Source organism: Vanessa atalanta, chromosome 30, assembly GCF_905147765.1.
Source record: "Vanessa atalanta chromosome 30, ilVanAtal1.2, whole genome shotgun sequence".
NCBI lineage: Eukaryota > Metazoa > Arthropoda > Insecta > Lepidoptera > Nymphalidae > Vanessa > Vanessa atalanta.
This window is the reverse complement of record NC_061900.1, coordinates 2,077,865-2,100,783: the sequence shown is the minus strand read 5'-3', so window position 1 is coordinate 2,100,783 and position 22,919 is coordinate 2,077,865. Positions and strand designations below refer to the sequence as shown.

Sequence of the window (22,919 nt, the reverse complement as noted above, 5' to 3'; positions counted from 1 at the left end):
AGTTCGACTCGTGGAATGGGATTTTTAATCTGAGTAATTCCTATGAATTTAAATTTAGAAATACTTTGAAGCTCTTTTGTGGCGATATATAACTTGGATTTTTTATGATTGATTGCTATCGATGTTTTTTTTTTTTAGAAATATTAGTCAAAGATGAAATGTTATTGGTTTTAATTGTATATAAATGAATTTATTTTTATATAAAATAATAATATTAAAGCCAACTATACGGCTTCACTGGGAGTCTACTTAAACAATGGTTTCTTCTTTCATATGATGAATCATAAAAGACAGAAAGGGAGAAAACATTGTTTATCTGAATACGTTTATAAATGAAGCCGTTAATGATTAATTAATATTTGAAAATTTTTCAGTAAATTTATAGCGCTTTCATCCGAAAAATTGTCCACGATAAATATATATTATTAAAGATTCTCTTGTACACAATCTTAGCTGACGCACGATTCAAGTATCACTTTCTTTTGTATGTATTCGCATTCTCGCAGTGGATGTTTAGTTAAAAACGTATCTAACTCTTTCTTTCATTGTTGTTCTGGTATTTGAAAGAAGAAGACAGCGTTATTTAACTAAAGACCCGCTGTAAAACTTTTTAAGAAAAACCGTTTTTTTATAATTTCGTTTGTCAATACGAATAACATTGGTTATTAAAAACTTATTTCGATAAACTACGCGTTTGTTCTTAATAAATCGATTGAATTTAATAATTTGGTTACGTAAACTTTAGTTTAAATTGTTGTCGGCCATTTTTTTTTGTGATTCGTGACAGGTTGTCAATTTGACAGATTGTGAATAATAGAATCGAACATCGTTTCTGTAGATGATATTGCACTTTATATTGTGAAGCCATTTATCTTGTCATTGCTAAATAAATATATAATTTTTTTATAGTTTAATAATTTTAAATAATACATAACCTATTTCTTATTTTAATTTTGGCGGCAATTCTAATGTCAAGTTTAGAAATACAGTGCTGCCAGTCCTAAAATCCATTCGATGGGAACTCTGAGGTATTGTAGTCGAAACTTTTGGTAGTGTTCCGTCGATAGCAATGGTATTGCCATTATCAAAGTATTAATTCCTACTTTATTGTAGATAATAAAGATTCTATTTTTTCCTGTTTGTTTTTTTTTTCTTTATGGAGTATTTGTCACTGTTTATATAAATTTCGCGTTTAAATAACACTAAGGGTCATTAGATTGTTGATATTTCGTTGTTTTATTCAGTGATTATATATTTTTTCCAATTTATTTGTTGTTTTATTATAAATATTCATAATTAAATTATTATTATAAGCTAGATATGTTAAAAGGGATACGTTGAATTTCTTGACAGACGGAATTTTGATGGCTCGATTCGGCTCTTTACAAGACAAGAAAAATACCTTCGCAACCATTGCAATAGTATTAGTGGTGCACACGTATCAGGCGTTATTCCACCGCAGATAGCACTAAGTATTGTCTTGTTCGTGAAATGGTTAACAAAAGGCATGAGGGACTTAACATCTTAGTTCTTAAGGTGACCGGCGCATTAACGATGCAAGGTATTGTTATTTCTTAGGTGTCTAAATGAGACCTTTGCCTATCAATTATACAAATGTGTTTAAAAAAACTCCTTAAGGAAAGAGAACTGGGACGCATTCTGAGTGAACGAAAATGACCCTATGCACACTTTGCATGATGCAAGATGTTGTTTGATACAAACACCACGTCTGTGAATTATAAAAAGAAAAAAAAATATTATAAAGAATACCTACTTCAATTTATTTTCTTCAAAATGAAATGGCAACGAACAACAAATAACTCAGCCAAACAAATATATTTCCAAAACGGTTCGTAAATGTCGGAGTTTTGAGAGAAATATAAATGATAATTATAAAATTCATAACTGTTAGTAATATAATCATAATTAGTAAAAAAAAAAATTGTCTATGTCTGAATCTCATTGTCTCTGATTTATAATATTTGACAGTGCGCCAGTAGACTATGCTAAAGGGGGTATCTAGAAGAGGACTCTGTAGTATTAATCAGCATATAGTGTTATGTAATCTAAGTTTTTTTTAAAATATTTTTCCTAAATTTAAAGTAACTTTACCGGGTAAATGTATTTTTTTTATCAACTGGGCACACTGGTGGCCGCTCGGAGGAGCGGGGCATAAAAAGAAGATGGCGGTTGGTTACCAAGCGCAGGAAGCGATATTTTAAAAGTTACCGAATTGTATTTCAAGAAATATAGTTATTTTAACAGTAGTAACTAATCAAGACAATAACTATAATATAAGATTTTAAATTAACATGATTATTTTTATTACTATTAGTATTTAAAACGGGATATTTAGCATGTTTTTTATTTTTATTTGGTGGAAAAGACATTCGTAGATAATGTCGAAATATCGAGCTCTGCCAGATAGTAATAACTAGGTATAATGATAAAAATACAAGAAACTCCTTTTTTCAAGGAGTCTATACAAAAGCACTATACATTATAAAGACGTACATTATACTCTACAAGTTTCGGACAATAACAGCTAACGGCAACGTCGAAATAAAAAACGAAATTTGTAATTAAATACACATTTTATTAATAAGGTATCCGATAACCCGAATATTTACCTTGCGGTCCATTAATCCAGTAATTCCTCAGGCTCTTTATATCGTTTTCGTCCCAGTGAAGTCTTTTCGGAAAAAAGTACGGTAACCTTCTCCGACTGTCTTCTTGGTACAATCTCGACGGACCTTGCATGTATAGAACTTGGGCTTTCTTCACTTTGGGAATGGCTTTCTTTAATTTTTTAGGTTTTACTTTTTGAATTTGCATTTCTTCAGAACTTATTTCTGCGCTGCTGTCTACGTCAAATGATTTATCAGCTGTCTTGTGATCACGCTGCATCCCTTTTCGCTTTCGATCGACTTCCTGTGACCCACTAGACGCACTGTAGTCGGAATTCGAGTCAGACCGACTTTTCCTAACTTCACGACTCGGATTATACTTTCTGAATCTAGATAAATCGTAATCGAATCTACCGTATTTATTTTTCGTTTTCACACTTTTGGGAACGTACCTATTCTTCGTTTTGTCGTCTTTAGTATCAGCGTTCGTTCGCAATAGATCTGCAACGTCCAAGTAATCTTGTGAGAAATTGCTTCGACCGTTAAATGATTTGTTGAGATACGTTTTAGTTAGATCCGTTTCGTCCGAGTCGTATTCATTAAAATCTTTCTTTATATTATATTGATAATGTTTGTTATTCTTCGGGAAATGGTTCTGGCTTCGTCTCTCTTTGCTTTTGTCGACAAAATATTTGACACAATTGAGTATATTCATCAAACTGTCACGTTTATAAAGGCAGTTGTTGATGTCGTTTCGTTTCGTGTCTTGTGTTTGTGTATTTAGTAAATCTATCGCCTTTTCAATCAGTTCGAGTCTGATTCTGTCGCTGTTTGTTGCTTGCTCGTTCGCTGGCCAGTTGTACCGTGGACGATTATCGTAGCCATCCAAGTTTAGTTTTAGGTTCGAAAGCGATGGTGCTGTTTCAACTGAAACCGAAATAATACGTTAAATCTTTACTAATATTATAAATGCAAAATAAGCTCTGTCTGTGGCTTTCGTTAACTCAGGTCAAATCAAAATACTCTTTATCGTACACCAGTAAACACATAGTTTAGTCACGTTTAAGAAAGTTGCACAAGAGGCGACCTTAACGCTAAAACAGCGATCTCTTCCACGCAACCTTAAGGTAGAGGAAGGAAACAGAAATCAAATTACATTCCGCACCAGTTGCTTTAAATTTTCTTTATTTAAAATGAAACCTCAAAAAAAAAAATTCAAAGAGCCCTCTTGAATAAAGAATATGACGAAGTCTTTATTTTGACAAAACATTTGTACCGAACGTAAAAAAAAAAAAAAAATGTCTGTACAATGTCCTTTTTTTGGCATAGGAACGGTCGAGCAAATAAACCACCAAATGCTTAGTGGTGAAACTGAAACTGCCCCCAGACACTGGCTTCGATAAGATAGTTAGACATTCCTCACAGCTCCTCACTGACCTTGGGAACAATAATAATAATAACTCTAATACAAGTAGAATATTGGATGGATGCATGGTGTCTTACCTGACCCTACTAAAGACTACCTTGAACTTTGCAACGACGAAAAAAAAAATTCTCGAAACTTACCATACAATAGAAAATTGAAAATAATCATTAAAAATTCAATCGTCCTTTTAAAATACATTCTATAAAGCATTCGACAATATTCAAATGAGATGTATTTTAGACTATTTTATAGAATTAATTTCGACGTTTAGAAAGTACACAGTTACAACTTGATATGGTTCGTACTTACATATAGGCGATTGATGTGTAATCTTTACTTGTCTGTATGTTGAATATTTTTTAAATGAACATTTCGACTTGAGTTTCATTTCTATTAAAGAACAAACGCGCAGCTAACTGTATAAGGAAAAGGGAAGCCAAACAGGCGTCGTAACGCGTTACGTAACGAAGCGGTTTACCCTCCCATAAGAAGTTATCACTTCTATAAATAAATGTTATTATTAAAAGTGAACCGAGATGGCCCAGTGGTTAGAACGCGTGCATCTTAACCGATGATTTCACTGAATTTTCATGTGCTTAATTTGTGTTTATAATTCATCTCGATCTCGCCGGTGAAAGAAAACATCGTGAGGAAACCTGCATGTGTCTAATTTCAACGAAATTCTGCCACATGTGTATTCCGCCAAACCGCATCGGAGCATTTTGGAGGAATATACTCCAAACCTTCTCCTCAAAGGGAGAGAGAGGCCTTTAGCCCAGCAGTGGGAAATTTACAGGCTGCTAATGTATGTTATGTATGTATTTATTAAAAGTAAAATCCAGATGATACAGCTAGTTCATAAAATCTTATAATTGAAACATACTCTTAATAAACGTTGTAGAATGTCATTTAACGCTTTATTGGAAAATAATTGGATTTGAATTGATAAGCACATTGCATTTCTAAAGGCGTTTATTTAAAACGCAATGTTCGCTAAGATCAAATCTCTCGAGGTAAATAAAACCAAACGTTCATGTTGACAATATCCCTTATCTAGGATTGACTCGAGACGAGGAATATCAACGATAAACAGCACAGATACGAAATTTTGTTAATAAATCTTTAAAAAATTAAAATATAGAATTCTAGTTGTCGCCTCTAACGTCAATCAAGTTTTATGTCAGGAGTTTGGTCAGGTGGAAGGCATAAAAAGTAGCCTGTGTCCTTCCTTGGAGTTTAAACTTGCTTCATATTAAATATCAACAAATTTCAGTGATTTGGTAGTGAAAAAGCAACAGACAGAGTTATTTTCGCATTTGTATATTTATTTTTTATCTATTATAGATTTAACATAATATTTTGGTTACCAAATTCTGTGCATCTTTCTTGAACGTGTTTAAATTATGTGTTTATTGGTGTACAATAAAGACAATTTTGATTTAATTAGATTTAAATTAAGATGGCTACAATAATCGTCTACGATGTAATTGTCAAGTGAACAGCAAAGCAAGCAACAAACAATAAAATAATCAGACTCGAACTTATTAAAAAGCTAACGATTTCCGAAAGCTATAAATTGTCTATGTCTAAATCTGATTGTCTTTGATTTTTAATATTTTACAGTACGCCAAAAGTTAGTAACTAAATATATTTACGGACATTTTACTGACAATATCAGGATTACTCATAATCAATGGTATATGAAAATTCAATAAGGCTTTAATGTAATAATTCACACCGATATACTCACAATATCGATCCGTTAATATATAACACAAACACATATAAATCACTGAATCTACTACAAGAGATTAAAAGATAAATGGATATTAGCGATTCGTCGCATACGTGGTACGCGGGAAATCTTGAGTGTAACCGTCGACCCAAGATGGCCACTCCATTACCATCGACGCAACGCTTCATTAGAGCGCGTCCAAATCTAGTTGACACTTTTTCCGATAATTATAAATCCCATCCATTTTTAAAGTGATAACTTCTTATGGGAGGATAAACCGCATCGTTACGTAACGCGTAACGGCGCCAGTCTGTCTGGCTTCCCTTTTATCTTACGCATATGACAGCGGTAGGCAGGCATATTACTAATAATGAACATACACAAAATTCTAATGTACATCTTCAAGAATTGTAAATAAAAATATAATATATTTTATAATCAATAAAATATTTTATGAATAAATAACCTTTCCTTACATTATTAAATTAACATACATAAAAAATAAGACCTAAGCATTTCACGAGTTAAACAATGTCAATATTAAATAGTTCAACTTAGATTGGTTTAAATTATCACTTCTGTCGGGCGTCCCGAGACACACTTTTATTTATTTTTATAATTAGAACACTATCGACCCGCCCCAGCTTCGCACGGGTATAATGCTGATACTAAATATACTACAGAATGACTTACAACGTTCACAGTTTTTCAGTCATTAGACAATACAAACCGCTATGTCCCTGCGGTTTAAATCTGTAATATCTACAAAAAAAAACATTTAAATTACATGCTATATAGAGGGCTATATTGTTCTATAAAATTTAAATGCACAATGTATTTAAGGTACTTTATTGGAAAGTAAGGTACTTTATATGAGCGTACTTTAAAAGATTTCTGTATGCCTTTTAAGACCTACAATTTTCTGTTTCTTATTTGGATATATCTTCTAAGGATTAGTTAACGTTATCCAAGTAAACGTAAAAAAACTGTTATTGTTTTTGTTATGTTTATTTATCTTATCATATTTCTTATTAATTAAAAACATTGAGATATTACAAGAACAATATTACAATTTTTTAACTGTACAATTATCCGGTCGCACTAATATTTCTCGGGAACAAGTCGAGCATCGGATGAAACTTGTGTCTGAAATCGAATCGAAAAAAGTTTCGGACTGGGATCGGGTAAATCTAGTCCAATTCAACCTCAAAAATACAAGAATTTGAACGCTAGTAAAGGACGCTTCAAAAAATCTCTATCTCCACGATTTAAAAACATTCCCTTGGCCACCACATCTAGTATCGGAATCCTGAGCGTTAATGTTTCGAATCTCGATCAGTTCTGCCAGTCAATTGGAAGGTAAAACCAAATAGGCATCTAAAAAGTGTGGAGTGCTCAGCAAGACAAGACGAGATACTTCACCCAAAACTATTCAAGCCGCAAATTTGGCCTCACATGGAGTACTGCTCCCCAGTACGCTGGTACTGTACTCCAGTTCTTCCATTTGACCATATTTATGTTTGCGTCCTTCTTGATCTTTTGACTTTGCGCAGAGATGTTGGATTTAATTAATATTTCTCTACGTGGAATATTTAAGACAGGCACAATTACTTTTTTAAATAAGAGAGTCAAAGCGCTCGGAATTGTATTTACTTAAGTCTAGATCTAAATATTGATCTGTCAACAGTCCGGAGTCTGGAAGTGTAATCTCCAGAACTTCGGAAAGCGCGTAAAGTGCTGGTCCGGCGCTTGAACTATTTCCATTGGTATTAGATTTCCCGTCCCTGTGTTTGCATATATCCTTTTGGACTATAACACGTTCTGTGTAGTTCGCTGGTCTCCCTTAAGATTGGTCGCCGTACAGAAATCAGTCAGAACGACCAATGTCAAAGACCTCATTATAATAATCTACAGGGTCAAATTAAAACAGACGATGCTGTAAGTATTTATTCGTCAATAAAAACCAGATTTACATCAGGAAAGTTTATTACAAAAGCAGATACAAAAACTTCAGAGACTTATAATTATTTTACACACTTTAAGAGCTAAATGACTGGAATCCAAAACTTGACGGTTGAACTGACTTGTCAATTCTAAATGAAAAAAAAAAAACAAATCTAATTTACAGATAATTAAGATCTACGAACTTGGCATAATTGTATAAAAAGTTTGGTACAATTTTTAAACTAAAATCTAAGTAGATTTTTTTTTATTACTGGCAGCACGTTTCAACAGACTTTTGAAGAGAGCGCTTTTGTTTTATCAATTTACAAAAACTATTAAAATTTTGTAATGTATTACTTATATATGTAAAAGCTCGAACTGCGGTAAATCTTAAGATTTTCCAGTAAAACCCAAGATTTACCGATTATGAATGGTAAATGTCCATAAAACTTTGGGATTTGAACTCTTACCATCATTCACTCGGTAAATCTTAGAATTTAGATGTCAGGTTAGGTTAGGTTGGAATGGTAAAAGTCCGAAAAAGTCGTCCCTGTATAATAAATACTTACATTTACCAACTCATGTCGGTAAGTCTTAGGTTTTACTGGAAAATCTTAAGATTTACCTTAGTCCGAGCTTTTACAGAAACATATATACTATAACTGTGTGTAAAATTTCAAACAATAGCTGGAGACCTTAAATATTAATATCGACAAACTGAAAAAAAACTTAAGCTTGATAACTAAAATATGGCGGATGGTGTCGATTCTATTGCAAACATTATTTAAACATAACTGATGCTATTGTTTACTTAAGCAGTTGTTAACTTAAAGTCCAATTCTCCAACAGACATTTAAACATTAATTTAATTTGGTTCTTATCTTCGAAACCTTAAAATATATACCTATTAGCAAAACAAATCCAAATATTTTTACGTTTTTTTTTTAAATATTCCTTCTATTTTTTTAGATCTTTGTCTACATAAACAACAAAAAAAAAAGAAAGATTCCTCACACATTTTGTCAAGCGATTTTCTTTTTTTTATTGTTTGTCAATAAGTAATTAGTTTAAGTTTTATAGATATTGCATTAAAAAATAATTATTAATATTAAGATCTTAATTAATACATAAATAAAATTAAAAATGGTTACTGTACGAATTATGACTAAGTACGGAATGACCGCAAGAATGCTAGCAACATTGAGTCAATAGTGAAGACGAAGAACGTGTTATAATTTTAACAAAGTTTCCGTCAAATTCTCAACAATCATTACAGCGATGTGTCGCCCCAGCAAAAAGTTTATTGAACTGTACTGCCATCGATCAGCGTCGCACAACCGATTACTATTAATAATACACTACTGGTCGGAACGTTTTAAATACAAAGACTTTAGAAAAATCTAGAATATAAAATTTTTCCGATCATATAAAAAATATACAAAAATTTTCATTTTTCTAATTTCGTCTCTAATACATTTCTCTAATCAATATTATCCAAACCATTTAAAGAGTCCTTTTATGTGAACAATATTTTTACGTCACGCATGTCTTTATTCTGAACGGTTATAATACGTTTATAAGAATATTGTTTCCATAAAACCTCTATGGAATGTTGTAAAGCTCCATTAGATCATGAAGTTGAATAATTACGTGTTGTGTTTAATATCAAATTTTGTACAATGATATTTTATTTGTAGACAATTTAGCCGGCTGTTTCTTGTCGCCTCCCAGAGTGCCTGACTCTAACTTAAAGCAAAGAATGTGTAGACTATTCCAATGGAACTAGGAAAAAAGATAAACAAACCTTTGATTTACGTATTTCATGCGATTTGCTAATAACTCAGCTGTATTGTGCACTACTAAGAGTTCGTGATTAATATATCTTTATTTATAATACAAGATTTCCACTTTAATTTTACTTCCAAAATTCCGATAACAGTTTCATCGCCGTTCAAAGCGCCATTCTTTCGTAAACCCATAGTGGATATCATAGATTAATCAAGCTCTCGACCAATGATATCGCGTCAATTTGCTGTCAAATGTAGTTTATTTAATTTTTTTCCTGTTACGGTTGGAATATAGTACAGATGGCACACATCAAATTTGACACTTATTGTGTCTAGCGTATTTAACGCCATTCATTGAACTATTCTCCGATACATTTGATACTTTAGCAAAACAATTAATGTCAAATTTGACAAGTCTACAGATAAAATATCATTGTTGTGATTAATACCTATTTCAGTCATAATGTTTTTTTTATATTATTATTCTTTCTAAGATTAGTGATGTAATCGTTATTAAAATATCTATTAGAACAATAAAAAAAGAATTGATTTAAAAATGATTTTCGCCTTTGACTTATAACTAACGAAGACAGTATTACATAAAAAAAATTATGATACGTCATACTAAAATTGACTAAATTCATTAAAAACTAAATTGCATATTATTAACTAAATTAAACTAAGCTTCTAGAAAATTCCCATAAAGAATCTAGTTACAAATACATGTTAAAACACATGTCTACATTGTTTATGGTAACACTACGCTTACTTTAATCACCGATAGCCATGATTGGGTACGTATTGATTTTGGATATCAGGGCCCAAGAAAGGTATAAGCCAATTATCTATTTTTAAAATTCATAACATGAAAGCGACTTCACAACAGTCACTATTAAATGTAACATGTACTTGATTACATAAATATATTGTAAAATAAAAACGTGGTCACTGACAGATAGGATTTGAGCGCGAAGCGGAACTTTGGTGTGAAAAGGGTGTGCGGGGTACGGGATGCGTAATATCGATACATAAATACGTTAATACTTTAATGTGAATGTAAAAACTGTTCGTAATTTAAATTGTGTATGAAAAAATTAGACACGATTTACTACAGTTGGCAACAATGCTATGTTTTTTGTTGTTGGCAGCACTGTTGTTTTGTTGTGTCACTGTCGCTGGTGCGTCATGGAACTGACTGGTGTATTGCTGTCTCTATCTACACGATGAATACACTATATAAGCGAAAGAGAGGAAATATTTATATGAAATGTAATAAATATATCTATATAAGTGCGTGATTAACTGATGTATATATGTTTATACGTTGTTACAACAAGTGTTATTTTCATATAATACATTGCTATATATTAATACTACTTGAAGGCATCCTTATATTTTAAAAGAAAAGCAGCTATACAAACTACATATATAAATCTAATAATTTAAATACATATTTGTATCGAATTAATTTATATTTAAATAAATAAAAAACTCATATAGCAACACTGAAGATATGTCAAAAGAACTGTCAAATTTTAAATATTAAAATGACAATTCGAACTTGATAGTGATTCATATTCACTTATTGTGATAATGAAAGCGTTTAATTGTGAATTTAAAACTAGAGTTGCGACGATTATTATATTCACATAAAAATCGATAGTCTGGCATTTTAATATTTGGCGCGAAATTATCCTGTCACCTCGTAATGTCACTTATGTTTGACGTTTAAAATGACGTGTCGATGACAACTCTTTCGACATTCAAAACGCCTTCTACTAACCAATCCATAATGAACATCATTTAAATGGACCAATGATATCGCATCAATTTGACGTCTGTTTATTTCACTTTTGTCTTCTTGTGATTGGAATGGACTGTAAAATATGTATTATAGATAACACACAGAGACATCTATTCCTTAACTCTTATAAGCCGCTGGGATAATCCAACATGACCAAGTTCGGGTGTAGGACTAACAGCTTCACAGTTTTTGGTACTTGAGTGCAACATTGTCAATCTTTAGGTTATTGATTTACAGGATCCTTACTAGTCTGAAATACTTCTAAAGAGCTCACCTTAAGTCTTTTAAATAAGCTATTGACTTGGCTAACGATATATTTTAATACAGCTCCAAAAAGGGTTCAACGACGAGTTACCTAATATTCGTCGCAACTCTTGAGTTGAATTTCGCAAACCGATTTGACAGTTGACGTCGACTGTCAACGTCAAAACGATTGCAAACATGATCTGTGATAAATATAGGTAATTATATTGAGTTGTGTATACAAATTCGTCACAAAGATTGTCTACAAATTGTTCACGGAACGGTATCCACAAAAGCAAAGATAAGGGTAACGATATTTCTTTCTCTGTCTACTCAAGTCCAGTAGACTCCTCTCTCCGCTTTACTGGATACAGTACCTTTTGTAATTAATAGTTCCCAACGTTTGACGAAAAACATCTGACAGATGATCATATTATCCAAAATACGTTTCAGAAAATATTCAGGGCGTCGATTTTATAACAAATTATCACTACCGCAATCGAATCGAAATATCTACTAACAAAATAATCTCGTTGTGCATAGCAAGAGACAGCGAGAATGAGAAAGATAGAGAAAGGTAGAATGGAGGCATAACGCTTTTTCCTCATGTAACGATTTTTACCAGTGCACTGAAGCCGCGTACAAGAACTTCGATCCAAAAAAAAAAAAAATCACATGTCATGTTTTTTATCAAACGTCAGGACTTCTTAATATATATATAATGATGTTTAATCCGTTTGTTTGTTCACCGCATTGAAGTACGAGAGTAGATCGCCATCAGCGCGAGACACCCACGCAGTGTTAAGGGCAATTGTGTCTAACGCGATCGCGGCGCCCTTTTCGTCTCCGAATAACTCCTTAAACTATCACGAAATTAACAGATAAATTAAGTAGGCAGTCATTTTATAATGGAAAATAAATAATACTCATTTAATTATTTATACAACACTGAAAGAGCCATAAAAAAAAAACAAAATATACTTTATTCAAGTAGGCTTTAACAAGCACTTTTGAATCGTCATTTAACAAACTGTTTAAAGTAAAGCTACCACCGGTTCGGAATGTAGATTCTACCGAGAAGAACCGGTAATAAAGTTACTCTTTTTCAACATCTAAGAATACAGTCATGTTAGTTAAATACAATTATATATGTATGTTATGTCTCCTGCCTGGAAGTCAACAGGCAATTTTAAAGCAGTATAAACGTCAAAAGAAAAAAAATGCTTGATTAAAACAGTGTCGAATTTAATGTTAAGGTACCACCGGTTCGGAAAATAGATTCTACCGTGAAGAACCGTCAGAAACTCAGTAGTTACTCTTTTGCAACATTAGAAATACAAAGTTATGTCAGTTAAATACAATTATAGATTACAAATCCTGCCTGGAAGTCAGCAATTATTAGCTCCAAGCTTTTTTATCATCTATATAATCTTGTGTTGAATGATATGCCTTATTTATAAATGTTTTGATTTTAACAAATTTGAATATATGAATCGACAAACTTAAATATATCTCAGACTTTCGGTGAGTTGCACCTAGAAGGTCTCTTGAAAATCTTTAATGAGGGGGGCATTCTGTTTTAAGAGGGGGTTGACTGTTCTTACCCTATAATAGTCTCCAGGTTGATGGAGACACCGCGCTGCAGCTTGCAAGGCGGAAGGCGGAAGTTTCACCATGTTCAATATCCTCCAGATACCAGCAGCGCCGCGCCATCTAGTTTCGACAATTGGTATTAAAATGACTTATCAACTATCAAGACTATTTGAATGTCGTATAGTCTTAAATAGGGATGCATCCGATACCGATATATCGGCGATACAGCAGGTTTTCCGATATATCGGTATCGGCGATATTTTTCTGGCCGATACAACGATACTGTTCAAATTACATGTTTTAAAAAAGTAATGTAAACGCGCCTCTTGTTTTGTCATTTTCGTTGCAAACGAGATAATACATTGTTTTTTAAACAAAAATTGGATTAATGTTTTTTTTTAGTTACTAACTCTTATCAATGAACCTTAATTACTGAGCTTAATTACCGATATTCACATTCCAAGTCTGTAACGTTTTATTTTAATTTTTAAATAAAAACTATCAATCAACATATCTACTTAAATTTATTTTACCTTTATTTAAATTCGATAAGTGTATCGGTATCGGTATCGCCGATATTTTTCTAAGAGTCGATACTCTTATCGTATTGTATCGGCAAAAAGGCGTATCGATGCATCTTTGGTCTTAGCATTAGTGGTAATTTTAGAACTTTGATGTTATTAAAATCATTTACCCATCAGGCTAAGCCTGTTACACGTTATAACGTATTCCTAATTAATAATGGAGGACTTGAGGACTTACACTGGACGTAGGAGGGGGGGGGGGGGGCTTATATACACATGCAAAGTTTAATTTAAATATCTTTACTAATATTTTAAATGCGTAGGTAAGCAATTCTTTTGAATCCAACCCACTGAACCGAATTTGATGGAATCTCGTATAAAATAGGTTTGAACTATAAGAAGGACATAGGCCCTTTTATCGTTAAATGTCGACGATCAACGCCTAAAATACGAGCGTAGCCGTGGGCCGAGTATTATATGATGTTATATATCTGTACACACTTGCAAATTCCCTGGCATAGTGACGTCACCCAGGTCTTCCACTCCCGGCCGCGCTGCGCCTCGCTGGACATCACCGTGTACGCGAATCTGGACACATATTAAATATACATTCTGTAATCTTATGGAAAAATCTTATATATTAATAGCGTAAGCCGATTTTTGTCCCAGCGATTATGGGACGATAGCTAATAATAATAATGAAAAATATATATATATTTCATAGCTGCACATGTAAGATCAGTTATGGTCTCATTTCGAAGAGCTCCAGCCGTATGTGCAGAAAAATAAAGAGGATTCTCGATTGTAATTTAAAAAATTGTTACGATTTTAATAAAAAAAAAAAAATTTGACAGCTGAAAAAAGTGGCCGTTTATAGAGAACTAGTTTTTAATGTATTTTACTTTGAAATAAAATCATTAAAAAAAGGTTTCACCAGTTTACAATAAATTGAAATCGAAACAAAACCCGTTTGTCATAGGTTTTGACGTTCGGTATTCGTGATTCATGTTATTGAAGAGAAACAAAATGTTCTACTACGATAAATAATTGAATACCGGAAGATTTTTTTATTTATTATACAACATCCACGGGTTCACAGTTGCCCGTGCCATTTTTTACATTTTATTTTTATAAATTGTGGCGTTATTTTATATTCTTACTGAACATCGGCAGATCTTCGCTGGACTTCGAGCTTGACGTCTTCTTGGAAGGCGTGGCTCACACTGACATTTTTTTTTTTTTAATTCAAAATAATATATAAATCGTATATGGTAATATATAATATATAAAAATGCTGTATAAAGTAGTTTTTTTTTAATCCTAATTACTGCAATCCAGCGGGCCCTGCTCCGTGCTCGATCAGAGAGAGAATACCAGAAGATTACGGGTGAAAAAATTGTGTACACGAATAATCTAGTTAGTTAAAAATTTACATGATCTCATTGATTCTTCAGAATACATTAGTTTTGGCTGAATAAACTATACAAGAAAAAAAATATACTTAAAATATCTATTTAATTAATGATTTTATGAGAATGATTCTCATAGCATCGGTACAAGGAATAAAGACAAACTTGTTACTCCTGTTACTCGACTGCATAGAGTCGGTAACACTTTTGTAGGGTTACGGTTCTAAAACAGGATCCCAGGATTCAGTCATAAGTAAGTGTAATGCTTCCATATTGAATAAAGGGATTTAATTTGATTTTTATAACTTAGAGTAATTTGATATATTCAAGAAAGATTTGACAAACAAAATGGCGTTTATGCCATTTGAGAATGAGACTGTATTTGCACGTACACGAACAAGTATAATATATTAATAAATTTATATTAATTAATATGAAAACAAAAATATAGGTATTATTTTTAAAGAAATCACTATTTTAATAAACAATTATTGACTTTCGAGTAATGAGTTTGAATTCGTTCAATGAGTGGAATTTACGGAAGAAAATGGAAGAAAATGAATTCTTCGCGTTATCAGAAATGCTTTTCTTAACATCCAAAATATGAGTAATTATTAAAAAACATTTATTTTAAATATATTTTTATGTAGGCAGTAAACTCCAAAACTTATGCTCCAATTTTAAAAATGTTTTCACTGTAAGGCTGTATGAATCCTACATTTCCTACGAAAAAAAGAGGTATGTCGTGAGACACCCAGTTGGAACGAAGTACTTTTTGTATTTAATAACAGACACAATAAAATAAAATGAAAACGCTTGACAATGACAAAAAATAATGTTTTGATTATTTTATTAAAAAGCAATGTCAAACAGTGAGTTTAAAAAGAAGCAGAGAGTTAGAGGTCGCCTGGAGGTAGCAGAACGATTTTTCCTTACGTGATAAGTTCTGCTAGTTTGAAAGAACTTCGTTCCAATGTGGACAGAGTTGTAGTTCACTGAATGAGTGAATGGGTACGGGTGTGTGCTCACCGGTAGAGGAGCCAGTCGTCGCGCGGCGCGGCGAGCGCGGCCAGCAGCGCGGCGTGCGAGTGCGTGGGGCGCGGCGCCGCGTGCGACGCCAGCAGCGCGCGCCACACGCGCCGCCACGCCGCCGCGCCGCGCCGCCGCACGCCCGCCGTGAACGCGCCCTAAGGACACGCCGCCGGTTACTACGGGTAACTGCGTATTGCTCTTGATCATGTGATCAAGGCCTAAATACTCGACCCAATATATTCCCTTTTTTGTGATGGCGCGTACTTGCCGAAACGGTGACGCTGTAAGCTGGTAGCTTACAGCGTCACCGTTTCGGCAAGTACTAGAGTCCGCCTTAATAATTATTTTCAGTCTTTTTAGGCTCTAAGTGACGTCCATCCTGAGGATGTCTCCTATGAGATCACACCTCGGCTCAGGACGTAGTCGGTTTGATGAGAAGCACATAAGGTCGTAGCCTCACGATTTAACGTCACTATCGTTCGCCTGACGTCTTATCTCTATATTTAAAGCGTACCCTATATATATTGCGGCGATCGAAACGTTAGCGTGATTCAGAAATTTACAGATACCAACCATTCACCAGTTATTTTACTGAGAAAACGTTGTTCCAATTTGAATTGTGAGTAAGCCAGGTTACAAGTACAGGGGACTTAACACCTTAAATCCCTTGGCGAAAATGATCAAATGACCACAAACATCATTCAGCCAATGGAAGTCCACTGTCAGATATTTCTCATCCAAAGTGCGAAGTTAGGTTTAGCCTACCGCATTCATTTAGTCATTTCCAGCTGCAGAAACTTGATCCACTTAGAATGAATGAATTAGATCGTCAGCTTAACTAAAAAATTAAAAAAAGAACTCACCTCCTGGTATATTTCCGGTATAGTCTCGTTGTTGTTCATCCAAGCGTCGAACAGCTCCAGCGCTTGTTCTGTAACGTTCTCGTTACCCCACTCGACACCAGCGGTCAGCAAGGCTCCACTCAGCCACCTGAACATTTGGAATTAACTTTTATCTGGTGGCAGAAATTTGTGAAAGTTCGTTTGGCATCAAAGACTACCAAAATCTGCTCCCCATAAGCGAGGCCCACCATGGGCGGAAGCTGGTCGACTATACAGCATCTTCAGCAAAAGTCGATGATACAATATTCATTTACTGGGGTCTCTAAATTGGACCGGAGATCGGAGGAGGCGAGTTTAAATACTCAAGCTTTTCCAGCTCCAATGAGATCACACCTCGGCTCAGTCGGTTGGATGGGGAGCGCATCAGCTCATAACTCCACGATTTAATGTCATGTCTGACATCTTATCTCTATATTTCCATATTTTTTTTCCTGAATGATGTAGTGCTGTTGGCCCTACTGGCCTTTACAGCGTCACTGGACGTTGGGGCGAGTGCAAGACTCAACCTTGAAATTGAACCCTTTCGAGCTCTTGAGTGACGTTCGTCTTGAGGGTGTCTCCTATGAGATCGCAACTCGGCTCAGAACGTAGTCGGTGGGGTATATATATATTGCGGTGAACCAAACGTTAGCGTGATTCAGAAATATATTACCACATTATTAATTCAACTAGGGTCCAATTCGACTACTATCGTTTCTAACGAACCGTGATTAGATCATTGTGTTTGTAGAATAGGTAAACAGTAGCAACGATTATGTTTCGATTTGATTTCGATGGACTGCCAGTTTGGTAATAAAATTTGGGCCCTGTATTTGTAAATACTGTGTGCAGTTAATGGTAAGTGAAACTTACAGCTGATCCTCACTTATCCCTGGATCTTGTAATTCCTGGTAAGTGTATAACGGTAAGCGCGGCGGAAGGGTACTGAGCAAATTTTGAAGGTACGGTCCTGATGCCGCCACTTGGAGTAGTTCACGCCACCAGGACAAATGCCCGACCACCACACGCCATACCGCCCAATGACGTTCCGTCGCCAGATGAGCTGGAAACAACATTTAGCATCAATAAAAGCTTATTAATGTCATAATCACTATTTTACTTGCACTTGCATGTACCACAAATTAAACTTCATTAATATATCTTTATTAATTATAAAATACTTAATTTAACTAATTTAAACTTAAATTTTGATGACGTAGGCTGGACTGGCTTTTGGACCACATGATGAATAGACACTGGCATCGTAAACAAAAACCATTCCTTACATCGCCAATACGCAACTGAACCCTAAAACCGAGATGTTATGTCCCTTACGCTTGCAGTTATAAAAAAAAATATTTTATCACCCCTGTCTCCAAAATAGATCCAAACGTCAAAATCTTTAAGTTCTTCTCAGGTCCGAGGTGTTAAATTCCGAACCGGTGGTAGATTTTTGACAATCAATAAGCAAGTGTAAACACTTCTATATTGAATAAAGATTTTTGACTTTGACTTAATTCAATATAGAAGCGTTACACTATGTCAGAAAGCTAGAAAGCTACCACCGGTTCGGATATAAAAACATCAGTAGGGTTATTCTGTAGCGAGAAACTCGGATCTCACCGCAGAAAACGAGCTTGAGGTGTCAGAATGTTATAAGTGATGTTGACTATAATATTACACGTGACAAACAATTTATAGTCGGCTGTCAACATTTCACTAGTGATACGAATTGATTTCTTACAGAACCGCAAGAACCGAGACGAACCGACGAGAGAAACTCAACGGGATTTTTTTATCTCAACGAAATAAAACAAAAGAACTAGATTCCAATTCTAGTTTATGTGATACGTAAACAATTAATACAAAAATAAATTCAACATTAATAGTATATGTAATTATGTTAAAAAATTGATATTTAAAATGACGATTTACTTGGTGGTAGGGCTTTGTGCAAGCCCGTCTGGTTAGGTACCACCCACTCATGAGATATTCTACCGCCAAATAACAGTACACTGTATTATTGTGTTCCGGTTAGAAGGGTGAGTGAGCCAGTGTAATCACAGGCACAAGGGATATAACATCTTAGTTCCCTAGGTTGGTGGCGCATAGGTGATGTAAGGATTGGTTAATATTTCTTACAGCGCCTTTGTCTATGGGCGGTGGTGACCACTTACCATCAGGTGGCCCATACGCTCGTCCGCCAACCAATGCAATAAAAAAATGACGAGGCGTTCCACTTACCGGCTGCGGCGACGGCGCCGCTGGCGGGCAGGCGGCCGGCGCGGCTGAGCACGAAGGCGTCGTCCAGCTGCAGCGCGCGCTCGGCCGCCGCGCCGCTCGCGTACAGCTCCGCCGCGCGCCGCGCCGCCGCCTCCGGGGACTGCGCCCGGAAAGGAGACAGCTGGCTTAACAGGTCAAGCTAGGCGTGGTAGTCTAGCATTCTACGCGGCAGATCTTATATACTACTCCAATTTGTGTGTGTGCAAGCAATCAATGTTCCCTCACTATAATATATCGACGATCAGAGCAGAGATTCCGAAGTTCTACGACATTCTCCGGGCTTCTCCTTAAGCAGGTGCTTACAGTTGTGAGCTATTTAAAAATAAGTAATATATATCGTACATAAATATGGTCATGATTTGACTATATTTATTAAAATGTGAGAAAACCAGCAAGGCGGTCAAGTAAAAATGTAAGAAGGGTTAAAGATTTTAAAAGCACTGTGTGAGTAGATTAGTTCTCAGTTCGTTTGGGGCTTTGATGGTAATTTAAGGTAAGATTATTGTACTGATTATAATGTTCATTGTATTAAGTTAAAAAACTAAAAAACACGCTTTTAGCACGCACTTCATATTACAAAAGAAAAAACCCTTTCATTTAATACCGATATCAGGGGGGTGCATTTCAAATAGCCAATCCACCATCTTGTATGTCTGCCAAGTTGGATTTAAGTCACGTGACTATTTTTTTCGTATTCCTGACAGCAAACGCTTTCATTTGATATCCATATCATGAGGGTGGATTTCAAACAGCCAGCCCGCCATCTTGGGGAGGCCGCCATATTGGATTCGTAATGACGTTTCTTAGCTAGTCGTGTATTGTCATCAGAACTCAGAGCGTGTACAAAATGTCATCCTAATCGAAGACCGGGAAGTGGGTCGAATTAAGATTGTTTAAATGTGATTTGTAAAAATAAATGTATTTTATGATGTGTGTTCTGTTTTATTCTATTATAAAATCAATAGTAAAACGTTAACACGGGTTATCTCCAGCCAACAGAGGGTCAATTCTACTAAGTCACATCGAAAACGAAAACACAGTTCGCTCGTTTGTTTTAGTTCCTTTGTACTGCGACAATATATCAAGGTATACAAAGAAATCTACCACCGGTTCGGAAATAAGCACAGTAGGGTTAATTTGTAATATTCTAATAATTATATTATAATTATAAGTAATCATTACATCGTATAAAACAAAGTCGCTTACCGCTGTCTGTCCCTGTGTATTCATAGATCTTTAAAAATCTACAACGGATTTTGATGCGGTTTTTTTTAATAGATAGATTAATTCAAGAGGAAGGTTTTTGTGTATAATACATGCACAATATAGTAGAGAAACACTAATCATTTTAAAAATTTCTGAAGTGATGTCGTAAATAAACACATTTTCTGCGTTTACATTACAAACGCTGGCTCAACCCTACTAGATAGATCAAAATAATGTACTATAGTATTGTGCACCTTAAAAAGGTCAAAGGTCAAGGGCAAAAAAATCGGCGGTGGTATATGTGTATCTCTTAGGTACAGTACACAGTTACAGCATGTAATTTCAATGAATATTTTCGAAGATATTACAGATTTAAAACGCAGGGACATAGCGGTTTGTATTGTCTAACGACTGGAAAACTGTGAACGTTGTAAGACATTCTGTAGTATATTTAGTATCAGCATTGCATCCGTGCGAAGCCGGGGCGGGTCGCTAGTTACGCTAAAATGAACATGCTACTATTACTGACCTCTCCGGCGTTCCGGTCCTGTGGCGCGACGCGATAGAGACCCCGAGCGCCAACATTGTACCTCACCCATTTGTGTTTGCCCAGCTCTGGTATAACCACTAGGAAATATAAAATATATCATATAATTTGTATGTATTATCTATACATATAATAAAATTGGAGTGTACGTTTATAATATTAAAATAACCGCTTTTTACTAAATGCATATGTATGTATACATGGTACATGTGCCGATATAACATTTATTACAATTTTTGTCAGTCTGTTTGTACCGGCTAATCTCTAGAACGGCTGGACAGATTCTGACGGGACTTTCACTGGCAAATAGCTGATGTAATAAGGAGTACTTAGGCTACAACAGCTAGTATGCATTATATAATTTAGCACGAAGTTCTTTACCACGGCTTAAAGTAGAGTGAATTGGCAGTTATGTCGCGTAAGGAAAATGCATTATGTTCTCAATGCGACTTTTCCCTCTCTTTCTTTCTCTCTGTCTCTTTCTATCATAAACGGTTTAATATTACATTTATTCGCATATGTATGTAATAAATTTTATTGTGTCTGTTGTTTAACACATAATATACGGCGAAAGTTCGTTCCAATCAGGTGTTCCACGACACCTCACTGTTTTATGAAATAGGTTCGTTCACGGGCAAAAGAGCCACTTGTAATTGGTCGCCATCGCCCATAGAACTTCTCGCTTTAAGAAATATTAACCATTCCATACATCTCGACAACACGCCACCAACCTTGGGAACTAAGATGTCATGTCCCTTGTGCCTGTTACATTGATTCAGTGACCCTTCTAACCGGAACACAACAGTGCTAAGTATTTCTGTTTAGTTGTAAAATATCTGATGATTGGATGGTACCTTCGCAATCGGGCACAAAGCTCTACTAAGTGACCAAGTAAAACCACTTGAGAAATTCATTATTTTGACAGAAATTTCACCGAAACAGACTTTAATTTAACTTCCAAAGTTCCAATAACTTCGTCGACGTTCAAAACGCCATTCACGAATCCACAATTAACACCACAGATTATCAAGAACAGACCAAGTCATATAATTATTTCTTCTGTCAATGAAATCAGTTATGACATTTAAATTTGACGTTACTCAACAATAAAAGATATACGCTAATTGGGTTTTCTAGTATGTTTGAAAAAGTACATCAAAATGTTAATTTTCCTTATAAAAAGCCACAGTAAAATATATTTCGGCGAATTCGTTTTCTTGCCATAAAATTCAATTAAATTTTAAGCCTTTTTTTGATCCCACAAAAACGCTGTCAGTCATTTTATTGACGTCACATTGATAAAAACAAGTTGTGTTTACACGACTAGCGCTCATTCATCGTTAACAGTTATAAATATTTGGTGTTATTTGAGAAAATAATGAATTAAAATCGTTATCGTTCCTGTGTAATGTACAAATACTAGAATTAAAACTCCCGAAAAGCTGTTTATCAAAGTTCCAGACGATATAGAAACGACAGTTTTTGCCTATATGACGTCACACCATAGCGGCTTATGTTTTAGATCACGTGACCTGTTACAGACTAAAAATTTTAATATAATAAAATAATAATGCGCTTTTATTACTCAAAATCAAAATATTTAGTAATTTTTCACTACCGGAAGTACCCTATTAAGACAATTATATCGATGGTTCGACTTACTTTCGGTATCGTTCATCCAGATGAGGTACGTGACGTTTTCTGACCATCTCGACGTGTGTTTCGTGTCGTTCACTATGTCATACCTGCGAAGAACATTTACAAATTATATAAAGATGTACGAGACAAAATTTTTCATTTGCGATCAAAACGCTGGAACTTGGGAGTATACGAGCAAAGTTTTTTTTTTTCCTGAACACAGATGGACCTGGATCATTT

The 22,919-nt window shown here is 34.7% G+C and overlaps 2 protein-coding genes across 2 annotated transcripts in view; both read right to left on the bottom strand.

The window, feature by feature from the left end:
• Window positions 1-2,598: 2,598 nt before the first annotated feature.
• Window positions 2,599-4,221, bottom strand: LOC125075395. The gene is made up of 2 exons (XM_047687136.1): window positions 4,194-4,221; window positions 2,599-3,554 (listed from the first exon to the last, which is right to left on the bottom strand). The coding sequence occupies exons 1-2, from the start codon at window positions 4,219-4,221 to the stop codon at window positions 2,599-2,601; spliced, it is 984 nt and encodes a 327-aa protein (XP_047543092.1).
• Window positions 4,222-12,233: 8,012 nt separating this feature from the next.
• The window catches only part of LOC125075228 (thyrotropin-releasing hormone-degrading ectoenzyme-like), a 42,042-nt gene continuing 31,356 nt past the window's right edge, over window positions 12,234-22,919 (bottom strand). The window contains exons 20-28 of the mRNA XM_047686921.1: window positions 22,704-22,786; window positions 21,024-21,121; window positions 19,250-19,388; window positions 17,879-18,068; window positions 16,988-17,114; window positions 16,122-16,279; window positions 14,185-14,271; window positions 13,171-13,279; window positions 12,234-12,429 (exon numbers count right to left, since the gene is read on the bottom strand). Of these exons, the coding sequence (XP_047542877.1) occupies window positions 12,295-12,429; window positions 13,171-13,279; window positions 14,185-14,271; window positions 16,122-16,279; window positions 16,988-17,114; window positions 17,879-18,068; window positions 19,250-19,388; window positions 21,024-21,121; window positions 22,704-22,786 (1,126 nt within the window). The 3' untranslated portion in view covers window positions 12,234-12,294. The remainder of the gene's footprint in view (window positions 12,430-13,170; window positions 13,280-14,184; window positions 14,272-16,121; window positions 16,280-16,987; window positions 17,115-17,878; window positions 18,069-19,249; window positions 19,389-21,023; window positions 21,122-22,703; window positions 22,787-22,919) is intronic.

Bases quoted from the DNA above. Each gene is read 5' to 3' on its own strand.
- LOC125075395 (XM_047687136.1), bottom strand. From the start codon at position 4,221: ATGATTATTTTCAATTTTCTATTGTATG. The intron at 3,555-4,193 runs GTAAGTTTCGAG...TTTCGGTTTCAG, and splicing joins TTTCAATTTTCTATTGTATG to TTGAAACAGCACCATCGCTT.